The 22,232-nt window shown below is 42.0% G+C and overlaps 1 protein-coding gene across 1 annotated transcript in view; it reads right to left on the bottom strand.

The window, feature by feature from the left end:
• Positions 1-18,800: 18,800 nt before the first annotated feature.
• LOC101991184 (type-1A angiotensin II receptor) overlaps positions 18,801-22,232 on the bottom strand; it is a 48,299-nt gene continuing 44,867 nt past the window's right edge. Inside the window, exon 3 of the mRNA XM_005354999.3 lies at positions 18,801-20,824. Within this exon, the coding sequence (XP_005355056.1) occupies positions 19,698-20,777 (1,080 nt within the window). The 5' untranslated portion in view covers positions 20,778-20,824 and the 3' untranslated portion in view covers positions 18,801-19,697. The remainder of the gene's footprint in view (positions 20,825-22,232) is intronic.

Below are 22,232 nucleotides of genomic sequence, written 5' to 3'. Positions count from 1 at the left end.
TTCCCTAATCTAAAGAAGCAGGTGCCCATCAAAGAACAAAGAGCATAGAGAACACCAATAGCCTGGGTCAGGAAAGAAAATCACTGTGACGTACAATCAAAACACTATACACACAGGGCAGAGAAAAAATATTCAGAGTTGCAAGAGGGGAAGAACCATGATATGTATAAAGACAGACCTATTAGAATAACACCTGGCTTCTCAATGGAGACTCTAAAAGCCAGAAGAACCTAGACAAATGTTCTACACACTCTAAGAGACCACAGATGCCAGCCCTGATTACTATACCCAGCAAAACTTTTAATTACCATATGTGAAGAAAATAAGACTTTCCATGATAAATCCAAAAGTGAGCAACATCTACCCACAAATACAGGCCTACAGAAGGCACTAGAAGGAAAACTCCAACCTAAAGAGTTACATCCAAGAAAACACAAGGAATGAATAATCACAGACCAACAAATCAAAAGAGAGGAAACACACACACACACACAATACCATCATCAACAACAATGAAATAACAGGACCCACCAAACACTACTCATTGATATCTCTGAACATCAGTGGTTTCAATTCCACAATAAAAAGATACACATGAGCAGAATACATGTGCAAACATTATCCATTCTTCTGCTGCATTCAAGAAATACATCTTAGCATCAAGTATAGACATCACCTCAGAGTCAGAGGACTGGAAACGATATTCCGAGCAAACGGACCTAAGAAGCAAGCTGATGTAGTCATCTTCATATCTGACAAAAGAGAATACAAAACAAAACTGATCAGAAGAGATAGGAAAGGATACTACATACTCATCAAAGGTAAAATCCACCAAGATGATATTTCAATTTTTTTTCGGTTTTTCAAGACAGGGTTTCTTTTGAAACCATCCTGCAGTCCTGGCTATCCTAGAACTCACTTTGTAGACGATGCTGGCCTCAAACTCACTGAGATCCACCTGCCTCTGCCTCCCAAGTGCTGGGATTAAAGGCGTGCGCCACCACTGCTCAGCTTGATATTGTAATCCTCAACATCTGTGTACCAAACACAAAAGCACCAACGTCCATAAAAGAAATACTACTATACCTTAAGTAACGTATTACCCTCATACACTGATAGTGGGTAACTTCAATACCCCACTTGTGTTAGTTAGGGTTTCTATTGCTGTGAAGAGATACCATGACTACAGCAACTCTTATAAAGAAAAACATTTAATTTGGACTGGCTTACAATTTCAGAAGTTTAGTCCATTACTTAATGTTGCCATACAGGCAGATGTGGTGCTGTAGAAGAAGCTGAGAGTTCTACATCTTGATCTGCAGGCGACAGGAAATGGACTGTGTTTTATATTTGGCATAACTTGAGCATGAAGAGCTCAACGCCCACCCCCACAGTGACACACTTCCTCCAACAAGGCCACAACTACTAACAAAGCCACACCTCCTAATAGTCCCACTCCCATGGATGTCTTTTCTTTCAAACCACCATACCACTCTTGCCAAAAGACAGGTTTGTCATCCAGACAAACACTAAAGAGAGAAATACTCATGTTAACTGACTTCGTAAGTCAAATGGATTTACAGTACATTTCACTCAAACACAAAAGATTATACCTTTTCCTCAACAATTCAAGGAACTTTCTCCAAAACTTCACACACTTGGACACAAGGCAAGACTCAACAGATACAAGAAAATTGAAATAACTCCCTGCGTCCTATCTAACCACCACATGTTAAAGCTAGATAGCAACAACAACAGAAATAGTAGAAAGTTTACAAACTCATGGAGCTGAACAAATCACTACTGAATGAAAAATAGGTTGACAGAAATTGAAGAAGAAATCGAAGACTTCCTAAAATTGAATGAAAATTTTAAAACACAATATGCCCAAACTTAAGGGACATAGTAAAGGCAGTTCTAAGAGGAAAGTTCATAGCACTGTGACTACATTTTTAAAAAATAACTGGATAGATCTCATGCTATTAACTTAACATCACACCTGAAAGCTCTAGAACAAAAAGAAGAAATCACAGCCAATCAGGGTAAATAATAGGAAATAATCAAACTCAGTGCTGAAAACAACAAAATAGAGATGACAACAATAACAAAGACATTACAAAGAATCAATGAAACTAATAGTCTTTACCCCCACATTCTAGCATCTTTGTTAGTGCTATCGAAGGAGAATGTAAATACCAACCCAGCCCCAAACCCTTTGATCTACAATGCTGTACTGCCTGCAGGATTTGCTAGAGCAATGGTGGTATAAAGCTTGTATAAGCTACCAACCGATATCCAATTTGACTTATGGCCCACTCCAGAAGAGATGGAACCCATACTTGACACTGCCTGGGTGACCAAGAACCCTAGACTAGATAGCCTACACACCTAAGACAAAACAAACAGACCCCTAATGACATTCTGCTGTACTTAAATGGCCTCATTCAATCATTATCAGAGAAGTTTCCTCCTGCAGCGGATGGGAACACACTCAGAGACCCACAGTCAGAGAGATCTTGGACCACTCACCCTAACAGGATGTCCCTATTAAATCCCTCCCCTCAGTGCTCAGAGGATCCTGCTGAAGAGGAGACAGAAAGAGTGCAAGAGCCATAGGGGGTGGAAGACAATAAGAAAACAATACTTTCTCACCACAACAGGAACAGTGCACACACGAACTTCCTGAGTCTGAGATAGCATTCACAGGGCCTACAGGGGTCTTTATGGATGGGGTCCTACAGCTGAAAGGAGAAGTGGACACATGCCCCTATTCCTACTCCAGAAGCAATCTCCAATTGATAACCACTTGCAAATAGAAATTTAATTTCCTCCAAAGAGGTCTCACTGGGGAAACAAGCTACTCCTAAGGGTAGGCTGCATGCCCAGCAATAGATGATCAACAGAAAATAAACTCAACAATGTAATTTGGAGGGTTTTTGTTGGTTGGTTGGTTGGTTGGTTGGTTGGTTGGTTGGTTGGTTGGTTTGGTTTGCTTTTGGTTTTGTCTCATAATGCTGTGTCCAAGGCTCTCTTTCTCCCCTCTCCCCCTCCCTCCCCCACCTTCCCCCCTCTCTTTCTCTTTCTCTCCTTGTTTTACAGTTCTTTCACATATATATATATATATAGCGCCCAGTTTTGTGTTTTCATGGGATTCCTGAGTATGTGAATGAGTGGGTCTCTGAGTCTATATTTGTTTCTTGTGAATTTCTTGGGTTCTTTTACTTCTGTGTGTTCTGTCCTAGTGTGATGTGTTTGTTTTGTTAATCTGTGTGTATTGTGGAGGTCAGAGGGGAACTTCAGGGCAGGAATTCTCCCCCTCTACCCTGTGGGCAGACATTATGAGGCTCACAGAAAGTAAACTAGAATTTGCTGGGTGTTCTCCAGGAAGCTCAGGCACAGATTTACAGAAAGGCAAGTCCAAGTGGACAAGTCTCTGTTTTGCAGCATGTTGTTTTCTGCCTATTAGCTCTGTTAGCAGCTTTTGTTGAAGCCAGAGCTAGAAAAATGGCAAAGTTATGAAAGACCGAGCATTTATTTCTCAGTTTTCTTGAGCTCTCCATGCTGGTGAATCTACTCTAGAAATATGTTTGCAGAGAAAAAGAACTATCAAAGTCACTGCTGGTGACACACTCATTCATTTGTGTGTGTGTATGTGTGTGTGTATCAGGGTGTGATAAATTATTCCCACAACCTGCTTTGTTAGGAACCCTGTCAGGGTGTTATGAATTAATTAGTTATCTTGAATTCAATATGAATACAATTTCTCCTGGGTGCTTCAACAAAAATATTTATTTTTACTTCAATAACTTTAAACATTGGCACTGTTTTGTGATAGCCCCTTACCTCTATGAATGGGTACCTGCCTGGATTGGAGCTCTTTTGTGATGGCTCCTTACCTCGATGAATAGGTACCAGGTTTATGTACATGGAGAAAGTAGCGTACTACTGTATAGCACAATGGGGTGACCCTGTGGAACAACTCGGCTCTGCATCCTTCAAAATGTTTTTTGACCATAAAGAAATGAAAAAATAAGCAAATACATATGTTTATGCTGAATTAAATATTGTATAATATATACATATGTTGAAACATGTAGCACAAATAATAAAAATTCAGAGACAGATATTGGGGTTAAAGCTGAAGATCAGAAAAGCAAAGCAGCCAACCACAAGAGAGACCTTTTACCTCTACCAAATCTTCAGACCTGAAGGCGAGATCCTGTCTCCACGAATGCTCAGACTCCTCACTCCACTGAGTTCCTGTCTCTTCCCTTTCATATTCCTCTCTCTGCCCAGGCATATTGCTCCTGCCTTTACCTCCCTAGTGCTGGGATTAAAAGTGTATGACTCCCAAACACTGGAATTAAAGATGTGAACAACAACTACCTGGATCTGCTTCCAGATCAATCTTATGTAGTCCAGGGTAGCCTTGAACTCACAGAGATCTGTTTGACTCTGTCTCCCAAGTTCTGGGATTAAAGGTGTGATCCACTACTCCCTGGGCTGTATGACTATTTAGTATGACTGCTCTGCCCTCTGATCTTCAGGCAAGCTTTATTTATTAAAATGCAATAATAGACCACTGTAGAAAAATATTATTCTATGATTATCTAAAATTTGATCTTTCATAAACCCATTAAAAAAACTTAGTTCTTAAAAGAGATATTTGTTCCTTGACATATTTGTTATGACAAATACAAATGTCCTTCCGGCTTTTGGTTTTCATCTTCAAAAGGTTCTTTCCTGGATGATTTGTTTGGGCCATTTCTGGATGACATTTCTGTCTTTATGCTACGCGATAGGAAGGCCACCCTCTAGTCTCTGCCTGGTTCACCGGGAGCTGGTTTTGGTTAACGCAGTTGATTAGATTATAAATTGCTACATCATGCTCCTATTCTTTGTTGGAAGCTGTAGCTGGAAGTGACTAATTGCAGGCCTATTCTGCCTTTTCAGTATCACTGGTCCCAAAAAAATTTGATGTTTCTTCCTTAAAATGGACAGAAACAGCTTTGAAACTGTCAGAAATAGCAACGTCTCCTGAAGGCTAACCATTGGCAGGCCGTGTATGATGGCTTCTGCATCCTGCATGAGCTGTGTCAAGAATTCTGCATCCATCAAGGAAGAATGTGCTAAATCACCTGTGAAAGTTTCTACCCTGATGTAAACAATTGCAATGTACGGCTTTCTACAGATGAATGAGTTACTAGACAACACTGATTTTTTGTTTGCTCAAGTTATTCCTTCAATCTTGGCATTGCTACAAATTCTAGACTTAAAACACATTAAAAATTTGTCAAGTTAAATTTTTATGACAAAAAGTTTAACAATAGTTGTGATGATGAGAAAGATATCAGTATTTTATTTCATTTCTTGTATGTTTTGTGAGAGTGTGAGTGTGTGTGTGTGTGTGTGTGTGTGTGTGTGTGTGTGTGTGTGTAAGACGGAAGGCCAGACTTGGGTGTCCAGATCTCACTACCTCATTCTAGTGGGTCAGGGTCTCTCACTGTACCTAGTATTAGGCTGGCAGTCATCAAGCTTCAGGATCCTCCTATCTCTGTTCCTCCCTCTTTTTACTGAGCTGGAAAGCAATAAAAAAATGATCACACAAGAAGTTGGAAGGGAAACTGGCTGGAGATTGGGATAAGAGGGTAACTGACAAGAAACAAATGGGGGTAGATTTGATCCAAACACATTATATGCATGTATGAATATTAAATAAAATATTTTTGAGCCCAACATGGTGGCACACACCTTTAATCCCAGCACACAGGAAGCAGATGCAGGTCAATCTCTGAACTTAAGGCCAGCCTGGTCTACAAAGTGAGTTCCAGGACAGTTGGGGTTACACAGGGAAACCCTGTCTCAAAAAAAAAATGTAAAAATTAATAAAGTCTTTTATTTTCATGTATTTAAAAAGAATAGTTAGAGCGCAGCTGTCTGTATGTACCAGTGATCCAGTGCATCTCATGATACTGTATTTCCCTGTTAAGTGAGTTGGGTTTAGGGAGCTTACACAACAGTGTTTGTGATGTTTTGGAGTGGGGCACACTACTGGGTATTCAGTGACCAGAGGAATTACTGTTTCTGCTGGCTTGCTTGCTGCACATATATGTGCCCTTCAAGGAAGAGAGACCCATGGGGGAACAACTGTGCTCCCGCCATCCTTCCACGTGGTCTGTCTGAGTTTGTGCGTGGCTGTAACTATGAGATCTTACAATTGATGCTGAGGAGAAATCGCAACTTGTTCCTCAAAGCAGTGCTGACTTTCGTGGCATGGACAAAGCTGTGGGTCCTTCAGGAATGTGCTAAGACTCAGTCTCACAGAAGCCCCCAAGACTGTGCTAACATCACTCAGGAGTCTCCGTTTGTGGTTTGAGCGTGCCTTCTTCTCTGGATGCTTTTAGGGCTATGAATTTCTGTTATTATTCTCAAACAGCTTAAATAATATTTTAAAAATAGTTACCATGCCAAAAGTAACAAACATCTTTCGAGAGGAAGCTCCCCAAGTTGTATTTGATTCTCCATACTACCCAGAGTGTGGCCCACCCTGGAGGGTCAAACGGATTCTCTGGGAGTTTGGCAAGACCCACAGATGCTTAGAATCTGACGCCCACCCAACACATTAGGAACTGCAGTGTGCCGTGGATTCCAGGCAAAGTGATCCAAAGTTGTGAAGCTTTGGGCAAGGAATCTCCAGCAGTGGGGTGAGGGGTGGGGGTGGGGGCTCTAACAAGGGACTGGACTCTTGCCACTGGGATTTGCCATTCAGCTGAGGGAATGAGAGCTGTCATTGGGAAGAACGAAAGAAGACAAATGCTCCTTATGGGGCCCATGCCCCCCACCCTCCAGCCCCCCATCCTGCCCAGCAGTTTACACATGAAATAAATTCCAGACTTCTTTCTAATCCCCTGAAAATCAGTCTTCCCTTTCTCCCCTTTTCAGATCCCCAGGGTCCGACCCTTCTTTCCTTCTCATTTCCTTTTCCGGATCTTAAGGCTGACATTTGGTGTGATTTTAAGAACCCCGGGATCCTCTGTTCCAAAGCTGCATTCCCTCTGGGATTGCGCCTCCAACATTACATTCCTGGTGCGGCTTTGTCCTTTGTTGAAGCACAGATCCCGCCATGCAATCTGTAAGACAGGAGTTGAGGAAGACTGAAGCTAAGAACTTTTCCTTTTCCTAAATGGTATAAAAGGAAACTCGTGCATGTGCGTGTGTTTGTACATGTGCACACGTATGTGCGTGTGTGTACGCAGAGAGACAGAGAGGAGAAGAGAAAGTGTTTTATGCATGTGGGCACACATGGGTGGCCATGCCTGTGCATTTGTGTGTAGATGCCAGGGTATCTTGCTCTATCATTCTCCATTTTATTCCTTTGAGATGGAGAGGTGTGTCTGTTATCATGTTAGGAGCGCACCTAACTTGCATTTGTGTTTGTTGTTGCTTTGCTAGGCTGACAGGCTAGCAGGCCTCTGCAGTCCTTCTGTTTCTGTCTCTGCTCCCCAGGGCTGGAGTCACAGGTGCACGCTGCCACATCCTGCTTTTATGTGGGTTTGAGGAATCCAAAGGCAGGTCCTAATGCCTGTACCGCAAGTGCTCTTACCTACTGAGTCATGTCTCCAGGATACACAGGAAGCTTTATTACAGCCCTTCTGACAGGATTGAAATATGACTTAATAACAGGAAGGAAAAGGCCATGTAACAAAAAGTTACATGGAACATAAGAGGTTTGCCCACGGCTACCATTTTGGTCCAAGAAGAGAATTGGCTATGTGGCCCCAGGGGCTGCAGGGAGAAAGCCCTGGGAGACCTGCACATAGGATTGACCGTGAACACACCACCAGCAACCATAGTGACTTCACAGTTGGGCCCAGAACACGGTCTGCTCACTAGCATTATCTCCTTGTCTTTTGCGTCTCAGTAATAAATGGTTTTATTTTTATAGAGTTCATTTGTTATTTTCTGGCTCCCCAGCAACTGAACATAGATTTTATTTTGCAAGCATGCCAGAAGGTGGGGGGTGGAATTCTTTCTGGGGTTCTCATCCATTCTCCGCCTCAGAGTCTCCATGATGGCAGTGGGGCCAGAGGCTGGTGTCAAGAAAGAAATACATATACGGGCATATGGTTTGCACAGAACCAGCGTATGAGTTCCCCAGTGGCAGAAGCAGCATCCTTGGAAGACTTTTCATTGGGGAGGGGTCCTCATTCTCATATCTTTTCTTTGTTTTCAAGGGCGGTTTTGGACAAGTAGAGTGTAAGATGACAGGCACACATCTGTAGATCCCACTGCCCTGCAGGCAGTTAGAAAATATATCACGATGAAATGATGTTATTTAAATTTAGCAAATGACTATGGAATATGAGCAATTTATAAAAATAAGCCCAATGATAGATGTATACGAAGGAACTGATAAATTGATATAAGTGGGGGAGTAAGAAAGTAGTTCAGCTTAAACATCTACTGCATAAATCCCTTAAGCACATGCTCACACACAGCAGAGAACATTGGACATATATAAAACACTTTAGTCTCAGGCAAGAAAGACATCAGAAAGTGAAGTATCTGATTGGTAGGAAGACATGAGAATTGATGGAGGATAAATTCTGAATAAATCAAACCACATAGGTGCTCCTTTCATAAGAAATTTTTCTGCTTATCAGTACTGGGATCTACTTTTTAATAACCACTGGATGGCCAGTGACAGTGCAAACAATGTCTCCATCCTCGTGTGGGGCAGGATTTCCCTAAGGACAGATCCTGACAGTCTTGTTGGGAACAATGAATTCCCATCTGAAGGAATGGCTGACATTGAATAAGTAGCTAATGAGATAAACATCTAAACTGTTTCCTGTGAGAAACTAGATATGGGCTTTGTTTCCCCAAGGGAGATGGTGAGAGAGAGAGGGGAGAGAGAGAGAGAGAGAGAGAGAGAGAGAGAGAGAGAGAGAGAGAGAGAGAGAGAAACAGATACATAGAGACAGAGAGAAAGGAAGGAAAGAAGGAAGGAAGGAAGGAAGGAAGGAAGGAAGGAAGGAAGGAAGGAAGGAAGGAAGGAAGGAAGGAAGGAAGGAGCCAGAGGAGAAAGAGGATGTGTGAGAAGAGACCGAAATTTGATCTTGGGTGATGTATAGAAGAGAAACACCCAGAGGGAACGGAGGACTTTTTGAATCAGTGCTGTCACCCTAATAACACAGAATGCCAATGTGCTGTGTCTTCTGTGTTCCCCTCTTCAGACTGGAACTTTTTTGTGCCTGTATCACATGGGATGAAGCATTCTAAAGCATGTCTAGGATAGTAAAATGAATTGTGAACTGAATTAGGGAGGGAAATGATTAGGCGTTTAAGAGACCACAGAAATGCAAAACTCTCTAGGATTCTGCAGAAATTTCTGGAGACCTGGTACTCTCCCTGGCAATGTGAGCTGATTTCATCTAAGGTTTCAATGGACTTAGACGTTCCCACTGACGCCAGAATATCCTCATTAGTCTATACCGTACACCATTGGCTAGGTCCATATCTCATCCCCTGTCACCAACGCTCATTAAATTGGTGTCGTGTTCTTGGAATTTTATTAGATAAGATCTTGATCTATACCCATGACTGGCCTGGGATGTTCCGTGTAGATCAAGCTGGTCTAGAATTTGCCTTCTGAGTGCTAGAATGCCAGGCATTTGCCACCATACCTAGCTCTTGCTTTTGTGGAAGAACATTGCAAAAGAATCATATTTGAATCAGACAATAAGAGGGGATGTGTTTCTTTAAAATCGTTCACTGGGCCAGTTGCCTTGGGAATTTGATATCAAGGCAGTCACGCTCCACTTAGGGGCCTTGTCTACTCTTGTGTTGAGGAAAGGAGCCAGAAGTTTAGTGATGTCACTCTTTTACCCAGGCACAAGAAGATCTGAGCCCAGTGTTTTTCTCGGATAACAGCATCAATAATTTTGCTTGTGTCTTGGTGTGGATCTTCTCTCTGGCTTCCTGTTACTATTATTTTGTTCTAATGTGTTCTTTATTGAAAGCTACTCAATTCCTCTATGAAAATATTTAAAGTAAAAATACACTTTTGGATTTGTCCGATAAGAGCTTTCTTTCATTAGAATCTCTTCAAATGCTGACACTGGTGTGGCCCTCCGAGCCACCAGTAGCGTCTCATGTCGACATTTCATTCCTGCACTGAGCGTCTTCTCTGAGGATTAGCGGCTTGGTGGGACCGTGCGTTCTTGTCTCTCTGTGGAAGCAGATTTAAGGTTGAACAATTTCAGGTGTCATCGTATAGCCCACTCCACCTGCCTTCGTCTCCAGCGTTTCTCAATGACGTTAAAACATACCGCGTTGTCTGGTTTTATCCCAGGCTTTTTCAGACCCAGGCCAGCTGGCCTTGGTGAGTTCCCGATAGAACCTCCCCATTGTCTCAGTGTGTGGGTGCACCCCTCGCGGTCCTGAGTGCCTTTCTCGTGCTCTCTCTCCTTTTGCTCCTGATTTGGACCTTGAGATTTCTGTCCGGTTCTCCAATGTGGGTCTGTCTCTGTCTCCTTTCATCGCCTGATGAAGGTTAATATTCAGGAGGATGCCTATATTTTCTTTGGGTTCTCCTTCTTATTTAGCTTCTCTAGGACTGGCTGAACATAGCGGACAATGGGGACTACTGAGAACTCAAGAACAATGGCAATGGGTTTTTGAGCCTACTGCACGTACTGGCTTTGTGGGAGCCTAGGCAGTTTGGAGGTGGGTGGTCCCTGGACTTCCCACAGGGCAGGGAACCCTGATCGCTCTTTGGGCTGACGAGGGAGGGGGACTTGATGGGGGGGGAGAGAAATGGGAGGCGGTGGCGGGGAAGAGACAGAAATCTTTAATAAATAAATAAATTTAAAAAAATTAAAAAAAACAAAAACAAAAAAACACCGCGTTGGGGGCCATCTCAGTAGACTTAGTAGCTCACTAGACCCGGGAACTGGCAATGCTCCTTTCAGGGCAAGTTTGCCGTAAAGTCAGCTTCCGCAGCTGAAGCTCATTCACACGCAACGCGATTTGAGACATTGCATGGGAAAACGGGAAAACTAGGGCGAAGAAGCACGTTGTAAGTTGTAAAAACCAGGATGTTCACACGTTATTTCCCACAAGGCTTTGCAGCTAATCCATAGACTTTAATTGTGGCTCCTTCCTTAATCTCCTACAGTAGGGATTGTCAAGTTTGTCTTTCCCTCAACTTGAGGCTAAATGGCTTCATTTTTAAGTCTTTCATGAGCAAATGCTCCCTTTCTGCCTGTGGTAGCTGCAGAAGGACACGGCAAGGTCAGGAGTAAGTCTGTCTATCGCGTCGTCCTGTTCCTGATCTGAACGGTATTCTTTTGGGGTGATTTTCAGTGACAGATTCACACCTGGGATCTTCTTGTCCCCTGGTTTTCTGTGTACAATTGAAATAAATCAACAAGTTGGGCTTTTCTTACTCTGGGTTAATTCTTCACCTAAATCCATTGCCAAGTCTGAACTGTATATGACTTCACAGGAACTCTTCTTCAGAATATAATACAGTCTCTACTCAGTAATTCCCAAAGTGCATCATGTTATTAGGTGTAAAAGGTAAAACTTTGCTCTAAAAACTAATTTGGGAACTTAGCAAATACTCTCTAAAGCCTTAGTGACACAAAGCACCAGAGCATTCGTCACCGAGGCAATTAACCGCTGTAGCCCGCTTGTTTATTGGATGAAATACATGCGCAACCCAAATCAAATTAAAATAAACATAAAAGTCAGTGTTCTACTGTATGATCAGCCAGTCTTTCCCATCAGTGAGCCCACTTTTCAACAAGTTCTAGATGAAGTTCAGTAAATATGGCCAAAGACAAAACAAGGTATTTTACTGATTTTGAATAAGTAGTCATAGGAAATTATTTTTAGAAAGTGTCTACGAGATTCAGATGAGCCTTTAGAAGTGAGGCGTGGGGAAAAGCAGCCTCGGTGTGCATTCTAGAGTGAACTTGCCCAGGTTCACGTTCCAGGGCCAGCATTGGTAAGGAGTGCTGCAGCCTTGGTTACACAGGCCTCCTGAGCTTCTTTGTGTCCCATTGGATAACAAAGGCACTGACGTGACTGACTGTTGTGTACAGGGCACAGGAGCCGAGCATCCTCTACCAGTGAGAACTGCATGGTGGTTACAATGGTTTCACAGAGAGTTGGGGTTTAGTGTGTAATTTTCTCCATCCCCAACTGGCTGGAGAAAAACAAAAAACAAAAACCAACCAGAAATCTGAAGGGTGGTACTACCTCCTGGAAATTCTCAAATGACGTCCTAAAGATTTTTTTCCAGTCTTTCATTTGTTGCCAATATACTTATTCTTTCTGTACAAGTTCCTGGAAATTCCCACATCTCGCTTGGAAGGAATAACACTTCAAGTTCCCTTAGATTTTGTGCAATGGGGAGAACATTTTGCATTGGTAGCGTCTCCTGGCAAAATCCAGCAATCTACTCTGATTGGGTAACACTGAGATTGCATACCAATGCCTCCTGAGCCAGGGGAAGAGAATGGACCAGTTTACTTAAGGTTGGCAGGGTGGGGGTGGGGAGAGCTCTATTCAGAGTCTACACTCACTGGGTAATCTAATGGGATGCAAGAGATGGAGTCTTTGGGAGTTCAAGGAATAGCTATACAGATAACATCAATAGAAAGGTCTCTTTTCCCGTTGTCCACTTAGTATCCGAGCGAAGGGGAGTAGCAGCTGCTTGTCTGGAAAACTGACTGTTGATCCCAGGATAACAAACTGCTTTAGGTGAAGTCAACACTGCTTGGAAATGTCCCTGTAGTGTCCATCTGGGAGAAGGCCACCACGAGAATAGGTCCACACTGGGGCTTCTAGTGTCACATACACGGTGCTGGCTAAGGCACAGCACATTTGTCGGGGCACATCTGTCTGGCATCTCTCTCCTTTCCAATGAACCTTGGCAGAGTTTCTTTCTGCAGGCTAACGCTAGTCTGCTTTTATATCTGCTGCTCGGAGGCTGGAAGCCTATTGGCTTATTTCTGGAAAATTATCCTTTGGTAACTCTATGTACCCATATGACCCAACAGAACTTAAATGTTCTTGGAAAAGAATTTCTGTGAGATCTAACCCAATTCACAAGCAGGTTTACTCAGAATCTCTATGTTTCTCATCCTGTTTAGTATTTTAAAGACACTTTACGGACATGGAAAGAATCAGGAACTAGGCCCGGGGGAATAACTGACTCACAGACATGAGGATTCTTGAAACTAAGTCACTGTGGTAAAGCCTCCTTTAAACAGTCTCACAGTTCACATCAGTTAGCATTTAAATTTATATCTCATACTAATAGATAAAAATCTCTTAGCGTGCTGATGAAGGGTAAATCTGAGGGGTTTTCAACTCACAGAAACTTACCTATCCAAAGATTTCCTGTGTGTGAATGACATAATTAAATATTGCTAAAGCCACACAGGCTCATTCTAAGTTATCAATTCTGGCTCTTTCTGACCATGGAAATTCACTGTTTAGCCTCACTATATGATTCCTCAAGCAGGATGAGTTAGTGTGGTGAAGATATTTTCTACGGACTTGGGCCAGGTGGAATGTTGGCTCTTCCTATGGGACCAAGAGGACTAAAGGACTACTGGGCCTGGGTGGGAGGCCTAACAGCAAGAAGACCATCGGTCTGGGCTGTCAGGTGGCATGGTTGTTCATTTCCTGCCTTATGATTCTATGCTTCAAATTAGATTTATTATAGTCAATCTTTTGCCACTGTGCCACGTCAGGAGACAGGTTTTAGCCACAATAGTATATAATAGCAGGTACTGCCATATCCTCAGTCCTATGCAGTTCCTCCCTTTAACACTCACACTCTTGTATATCTGGGCCCCCACTATCCCACAGGCTGACAGAGGTGACTAACATAGGTTAGTCCACATCGCCTTCACTTGTATATAAACCAAGGGGTTATAGAACTTTGATGATAGAACCCGTATTAAATGGCCCAATGGATGATGTGCTCGACACTGGAAAAGGGGAACTCTTATCAATCACAGCCACACTTGTAGATCTTAGTCCTGGTCCCTTGGATCTGGGACTGGTGAGACAATGCAATGGATAAAAGTGCTACCACGCCCAAGGACCTGAGTTCAAAACCCAGGCACCTGTATGGTTGAAGGAGATAACCGATTCTTCCAAATTATCCTCTGACCTCCACAATGCACTGTGGCAAAAACAAAAACAAAAACAAAAACAAGCATGTATAACTGCACATATTCACAAAGTAAGTAAAAGATGCAATTTTAAAAAGAAACATGAATGTTGGCTGCATCATTTACCATCCATAAAGACACAGGTGGTGTTGGGGACCCATCTTTGACAAAGATACCATTTACCAGGGTAGAGGCATGAGAATTAGAAAAATAAATAAAGAAAACAAAGATGTGAGTGAAATAATAAAACAGCAAACATAGGATAGTACTGGGAGTTCCAGTGAATACTAAAATCCCCTGCATTTACTTTTCCATACAGTTTTATATCCCAATACAACAGGGGAAGAAAAAAAGAGTACTTTAACATGATACAAAGGACTCAAACAGTTATTTGCTTCAACACTTTGAGACACCAAGTCATTAGCATTCTATTGTTTAGGCAGGGAACCCACCCTAGACCAAGTGTCCTGAAGACAGCCACTCCCAAGGTCAATCCTCCTATTTCAAATGAAGGAGCAGAAGTAAGCCTGAATATCCTGACCTTTGGTCAGGGTGGAGAGGATCAACCTGTGTGGGCCATCTTGTCAAAGAGACCAAGTAACCACACTCTAGTTTAGAACGTGTAGCCACACTTTGAAACGGACCCACATTTTTGGGCCTCCACAGGGGGGAGTCAGACATATACAGAATCAAGGACTCCACTGTGACCTTAGCTCCCATCATCTCTGTTAACATTACTCTCATGAACGGGAAACATTGTCCAAAGTTGCATCTCACAAATGCAAACGTTTTTTTCTGTTTTCCTAATGTACGATCTATTCCATTTGATGATTTGTAAAATACTTTGAAAGATTAAAAACTTATCAACAAGTCACACAAAGCCAATGAGACTTGATAAAGATATCATTTCCAGAGCTCTCCAGTTCCTTCAAATTTGTCGATGAAAGCATCAAAGTATGATTTTGAAATATAAACACAACTAGTCCTACATACATACCTGTATTTTGAGCAAGACTCAGACTTCTACAAGAAACTGATGAAGAGCCAGGCTTGAACTGTTGTCCTTCTTCAACAGATACTTTCATAATTGTCACATCTCATCTGAGCATTTGTCAGGAAGAAGTCAATGAGAAAAATATGCCACATGTGTGGAAACCTTGGTTCAACTGCCTTGCTTAGGCTTAACTTCTGCAGGGTCCGTCATCTACCATAATTAATATTATTTAAGTAGATATACTGTATATGAGTATATCAACTCCTGTTAATACATTCAGGTCACCGGAAACTATCTAGACAGCATGTTGTATTTATTCTATAAGCATGGATGTTTCCTTAAGTAATATATATGGCTTCTTTGGGTGCATGCTCAGGCTTCAGAAGGATGATTCTCAGTGGGTTCTGCTCTACCTTATCTTTATAAAACTGTTAATGAACCATGTCAAACCTACACCCATTTTTGTGGCCTAGAAATGGAGTTAGGGAGGGACATGGCTTGTTCTAAAGTAGTCCTGTCCTCAGATGACATGAAAAATTTCCATTCAAATAGGACAGGGCACTACAGGTAATCCCACAGAATTCTATTACACAAATATACAAAAGTGGATACAATTATAGATACTGATTTTATAATCATGAAAGAGACAGAGGCCTTATGCCTGCTACCCAAACACTCTACCACTAGGCTAGACCTCTCATTAGCAAACACATATTGGACCTGACTCAGTAAGAAATTTAAATTTTGAAAATCTAACCCTCTGATCCTTGGCTGGAATATTCTACCACCCTTATCATTTCCTTATTCCCTTGGCACTTATTCTCTAATCCCTTGGTGCCTTCTGCATTCAAGGGATGCTTTCCTATTAGACAACATAACCTAAATTATGTAAAATCTGTACAACTGTGTCCTGGCCATACCATTGTTTATAGCTTGCGTCTCTCCCTGACATTTTAGCTTCCTCTTCCTCCTGTTGATCTAGGCCTAAATCTAATACCATTTCAGGGTCCCAGACATCTGTGTGTGGTCCTCCTATGACATCTGTCCTACGATCTGAAGCAGTATATGCCTGTCTCCAGCCTCTACCCCATCCTGTCTTTCTCCCAGTTTACTTTGTTCTCCACTTTCAAGGATCTTATCTGTCATATGCATATCTGGAATTCCCTGGGCTCGTTTTCTTATACTTCTCTTTTGACCTACTTGATCCTGCTTTCTCTTCTCTTGATTCTTAGGTGGGTGTGGACTAGTAGGGAAAATGCAGTGGTGCATAAAGTTATGAAGCTGAAAATACATTGCATGGAAACTCTGAGCTTTACCATGGCTTGTCAATCCAGCTGCCTCTTACTTGCCTACCCTACAAACTATGGAAAGGCCTATTATAAGCTGGGAGTTACACAACTCTCTAGCCCCAACACAGACTAGGTAAACATAAAACATTTACTGGATTGATGAACAAATGAATTTTCAACTGAAAAATAGATTTGTTCGTGGAGGAATAAGACAGTATATATAGCTCTTTGCATTTCATGGGGCACCTGGAATCTTTATGGAATCTTTATCTTTGTATGTTGCATATTTAAAAGATATTCCAAAAGCAAGTAGTGCACTTACTTTAAATACGTTCATGAAAAAACTAAATCATGGTATCTCATTTGAGATGAAGTAGAATTTAATATTTGGGAGAAAATCGGTATTAGTTACACTTCTATTGCTATGATATGGTGTGGGAGGTCTTTCTGTCTATGTGTTGCTTTTATTGGTTAATGAATAAAGAACTGCTTTAAGCCTATGGCAAGGGCAAAACACCATAACCAAGACAAGGGTTGATTTGGGAGCTTACAGGATCAGAGTCCATAACCATCTTACTGAGGAGCATGGTAGCAGGCAGGCAGGCAGGTTTCTTGAGCAGCAACTGAGAGCTCACATCTTCATCCATAAATAGGAAGCAGAGAGAGTGGCTCCAGTCTTCTGAAACTCAAAGCCCACCCCTGGTGACATATTTGTTTCAGCAAGGCCGCACCTCTTAATCCCTCCACCCCTCCACCTTACCTCCTGCCCAGACAGCCACTAGCTGGGGACCAAGAATTCAAATACCTGAGACTTATAGGGGATATTTCATCGAAACTACTACACAATCCTTTTGAAAACAAATGAAAATTGAAATAAGTGGCCAGCAATGTATTAATGAAATTTAAAATAAGACAAGAAAAATTAATATGAAGCACATGTACCACATTTATTTCCAAGGATATGACTAAGATGATTTGATGTTAGAGGTTATGCCCTGTCCACCAATGTCTCTGAACAACCTCCTTGCCCATAACATCTCTCAACCATTCTAATTATTATATTACAAACAACTATTCTAAATCTTGCCCAATCCTTTGTACATTTTACTGGACCAGAATGGACACCCCGGCATGCCTGGGGTAGGAACAATGAATGTTTCCAGGGTAAGGAATGAGCTAGCTGTCCCATGGGAGCATTCTGGCCTAGTTTGCTCCCTGCCCTTGTATAAAGTACCTGGATTCTTACAGCAAGTAAACTCCTTTATGCTAAGGCTGTCATGAGCTATGGCCAAACATAGCAGGTGGCAGATAAATTGTGTTATGTTTTCTGGAAAATATTTAGCCACATACATTGGGATATGAAAAATGTTTACAACTGTATCATTGGTTCTACTGCTTCTTGAAGTGAGAGAGGTTCATCAGATTCATATACTTGAATGATCAGCACAGTGCAATTTTTTTTTTTTTTTTGTTTTTTCGAGACAGGGTTTCTCTGTGGTTTTGGAGCCTGTCCTGGAACTAGCTCTTGTAGACCAGGCTGGTCTCGAACTCACAGAGATCCGCCTGCCTCTGCCTCCCAAGTGCTGGGATTAAAGGCGTGCGCCACCACCACCCAGCTAGCACAGTGCAATTTTTGATACCAACAAATTTTTTAGAAGAATGGTAAATGTTCCAAATTTGGTGATTTCCTAATTATATAAGGTATGTTTATTTTATAACAGTATTAAAATGTTTTAGCAAGTATATTTAATGGGATACTAGCTACTATGCAATGTCACTGAGGAGGGACAACCCTGTATATAGAATTGCTTATACATTATGACTCCAACATCATAATTTACATATGTATGTATATATGATGAGTACAAAAATAGTATAAGTATGTGACCTACAATACTGAAATGAACATGTTTTTGGATTGAAGAACTAAATATGACTAGTATCTTTTTTTTTATTGAGAAGAAAAAAATTTCTGCCTCCTCCCAGCCTCCCACTCTTCCCATCCTCCCCTATGACTAGTATCTTATACTTTCTAAAGTTTCTAAATTTCCTGCAACACCACGCAGATAACTAGAGGCATTTGATTATTTAAAATCTTATGAGTAAAACAATATATTAATTTAATGTTATGAGCAATGAAAATATTTTTGTTTTTGTATGAAAAACTTCAAAAACTTAAAAATGGTGAAATCTGTCCCATGTTGTTCAGCAGAAAAATCTAGTTCCTTCCTGATCTTTCCTGGGCTAGAAAACCTATCTAACCATATTAAACCATCAAGTAGACCAAACAAAGTAAAAATATACTTGTACTTACATCCATGTCATTGTAAAAATAGACGAACTTCTATTTTAAATAATGATTAGATACATTACAATAAAATTACTTTATTTTGAGGTAAACATAGCATCACCAGATTTTCACCAAATGATAGTTTAGAGCTGTAGTTGTACATATATGTAGAGAATATATACTTTTTTTAGAGAGCAAAGCAGATTTTATGATCTGTAGTCTATTCACCACCGACGGTATACAATTCTTACATGTGAAGTAAAGCTGAAGAACCTAGGAAGTCACAGTTATTACAAGCAGTTTGACTTTGATGTGTGACTTTGGTAACACTGCTACATAAATACACCACTAGCTGGCATTGGTTGGGGGCGCTGGACATTAGTAAGACACTGCCTGAATTTTACAAAGGGATTCTGAAACATGATAACTACAGCTCAGCAAATCTTTGCCTAATATGTGTAGTAACAGGGACAAGTAGGCTGCCATTACTAATGACTAAAGGGATCAAAAAAGGTTCCTTGCCCTCTGGACATTGAGCAGAACAAATAATCTTGACCTCCTGCCTCTTGTTTCTAAACATTTAACAAGCTCTACATACCTTCTTGTGGAAATCAAAAGGAACATAGCAAGAGCGGACTGAAAAGATTGCATTTCTGCCAGCAAATGTTTTCCAAACCCACAAATCCATCCTGTTCCCCACTCTTCCTTTTGGGCAGTTATCATCTATTAATGCAAGATGCGGCAAGGAGCGGCTTTGCTTGGTTTCTTGTCAAAGTTTTCTTTCAGAGTTTTTAGAAAACATCTTCAGTCCATTGAATGCATGTTCTGCTTAGATCCGAGGCAGGGGTGAATGTTCCTTTGGTGCTGTGCCATCTAACTGGATGCGGCCCTGGCTTCTGTCACAGCTTCACCAGCAGACTCTGGACCTGTCACTCCACCTCAAAACAAGACGCAGGCTTTTTGGCTGATGAGCTCATGTTATCCGAAGGGCGATAGGAAAGCGTGCTCATTTTTGTCGACAGGCTTGAGTGGGACTTGGCCTTCGGGGGAATGTATTTCAGAAGCTGGAGGAAATATTTCTTGAATTTTTTCCCGAGGAAGCCATAAAACAGGGGGTTCAGGCAGTTGTTAAAATACGCTATGCAGATGGTGATAGGCATGGCGGTGTCCACGATGTCAGAGATTTTACAGTTGCGGATGACGCCCAGCTGGATCAGGACATCCAGAAAAGTGAATATTTGGTGGGGAACCCAGGAGAAGAAAAAGAAGAGCACAATCGCCATAATTATCCTAAAGATGTCGTCATTTCTCGGCTTGTTCTTCTGAATGTCGTAAGCCTTCTTTAGGGCTTTCCAGATTAGAGTGTAGCTGGTGAGAATGATCAGAAAAGGGAACAGGAAGCCCAGAATGTTCTTGGTCAGGCCCAGCCCTATGGGGAGGGTTGAGTTCTGAGACTCATAGTGGAAAGCGCAGACTGTGATGTTGGTGTTCTCGATGAAATACACATTCCGATGGATAATAGCTGGCAAACTGGCCAAGCCAGCCAGCATCCAGATGATGATGCAGGTGACTTTGGCCACCAGCATGGTGCGGCGGAGGCGAGACTTCATCGGGTGGACAATGGCCAGGTAGCGGTCGATGCTGAGACAGGTGAGCAGGAACACGCTGGCGTAGAGGTTGAAACTGACACTCGCTGATGCGATCTTACACAGGTGATTGCCGAAGGGCCAGCGGTACTCCATAGCGGTATAGACAGCCCACAGTGGCAAAGTCAGCAAAAAGCATAAGTCGGCCAGGGCGAGATTCAGAAGGAAAACACTGGCCACAGTCTTCAGCTTCATGTAAAAGTAAATGACAATCACCACCAAGCTGTTTCCAAGGATTCCCACCACGAAGATGATGCTGTAGAGAGTTGGAATCATGACAAATATGTAGTTGTGCCTGCCAGCCTTGGGGCAGTCATCTTGGATTCTCTTAATACCATCCTCAGTAGAAGAGTTGAGGATCATTTTTGCTTTTCTGGGTCGATTAGTCTCAGACACTATTCAAAATGCACCTGGAGGAAACAAAAATCCAAAGAAGATAAAAAGTTAAAAGTTTAAGTTCCAGTTGTAAATGAGCAATTTCCATGCTCTGCTACAAATCTAGTAATGAAACTTGACTCTTTAACAAAGAGATTGGATGGTATTTTCTGAAGAAATCTCACAAATTGATAAAGTCTATGATATCCCCCTTCATTTCTAGAGCATATGCTTAGGCAGTGTTAAGTGGCCAATTAGACAGAAAGCTTGAGGGTCATAGAATGAGGGACCCCTTCTTCACAACCATAATCATAATTGACCCTTTGATGCTTACGACAGATTGTCAACTTGACAGAATGTAGACTCATTGAAATGACAAGCTTTTGGGTGTGTTAACGGTGCCACCCCAACTGTCTGGGCACTGTTCCATCCATTGGTATCCTGGACCACATAAAAGAGAGAGCTTTTCAAACACCAGCATCCACTGACTGCGGATCCAGTGTAAATAGCTTCCTCGTGTTCCTCATGATAGCATCCTGTGCTCTAATTATGAGCCGAAACATCCCCTTTCTTCCTTAAGTGACTTGACAGGTCTTCTGTCAAAGTAACAAGTCCGGTAACTAATACAGATCCTATCTACCTCCTTGAAACATGCTAATGTTAAGGAAGGAGACAGTATCACACTCCAGCTGCCTCTCCTGACGTTTGTAACAGCATATGGTAAGGAGGAAGGTGGGATGCAGGCTCTGCCTGAGGTCTTTTAAGAAAACTCTATTGGCTCCTGAGAAAGCATGGCTATCGTAGACTTGTAATCTTTTGTTTGTTTTTTTGGGACAGGGTTTTTCTGTAGCTTTGGAGCCAGTCATGGAACTCTCTTGTAGACCAGGCTGGCCTTAAACTCGCAAGGATCTACCTGCCTCTGCTTCTCGAGTGCTGGGATTATAAAGGCATGAGTCACCACTGCCTGGCTGTATTTTTTTTCCTTAGGTCCTTTATAATATATTATTTCTTTTGTCAAAAGATGAAGAGCTGAATCACACACCCTAGATAGACACATGACTTTAAAAACTGTCCAAAAGACTGTTGTCTCCTATAGACCAAGGTCATCTAAATGGGGGCTACAATATAGCTCAGTCGCTAAAAAGTACTTCCCATGCAAACAAGACACCTTGAGTGTGGATCCTCAGAACCCATGTAAAAAGTTGGGTGCAATAAGATGTGTATTGTTTCCCAGTGATGGCAAGATGGGAGGTAAAGTCATGTGGGTCCTGGGAGCTCAAGGGCCAGCTAGTCTGGTCTAGGTAGCAAAATTCCAAGACAGTGGGAGATCCGGAGATCCTGTCTCAAGAGGTGGATAAAGAGTAAGGACCAATGCTCCAGATTGCCCTCTGACATTCACACATTACTCTGCAGGCACGCACCGCCTCCTCCCTCCCTCCCTCC

This window comes from Microtus ochrogaster, chromosome 16 (assembly GCF_000317375.1).
Source record: "Microtus ochrogaster isolate Prairie Vole_2 chromosome 16, MicOch1.0, whole genome shotgun sequence".
Lineage (NCBI taxonomy): Eukaryota > Metazoa > Chordata > Mammalia > Rodentia > Cricetidae > Microtus > Microtus ochrogaster.
The sequence above is the reverse complement of the archived record's forward strand: the minus strand, read 5'-3'. Positions and strand labels throughout refer to the sequence as shown.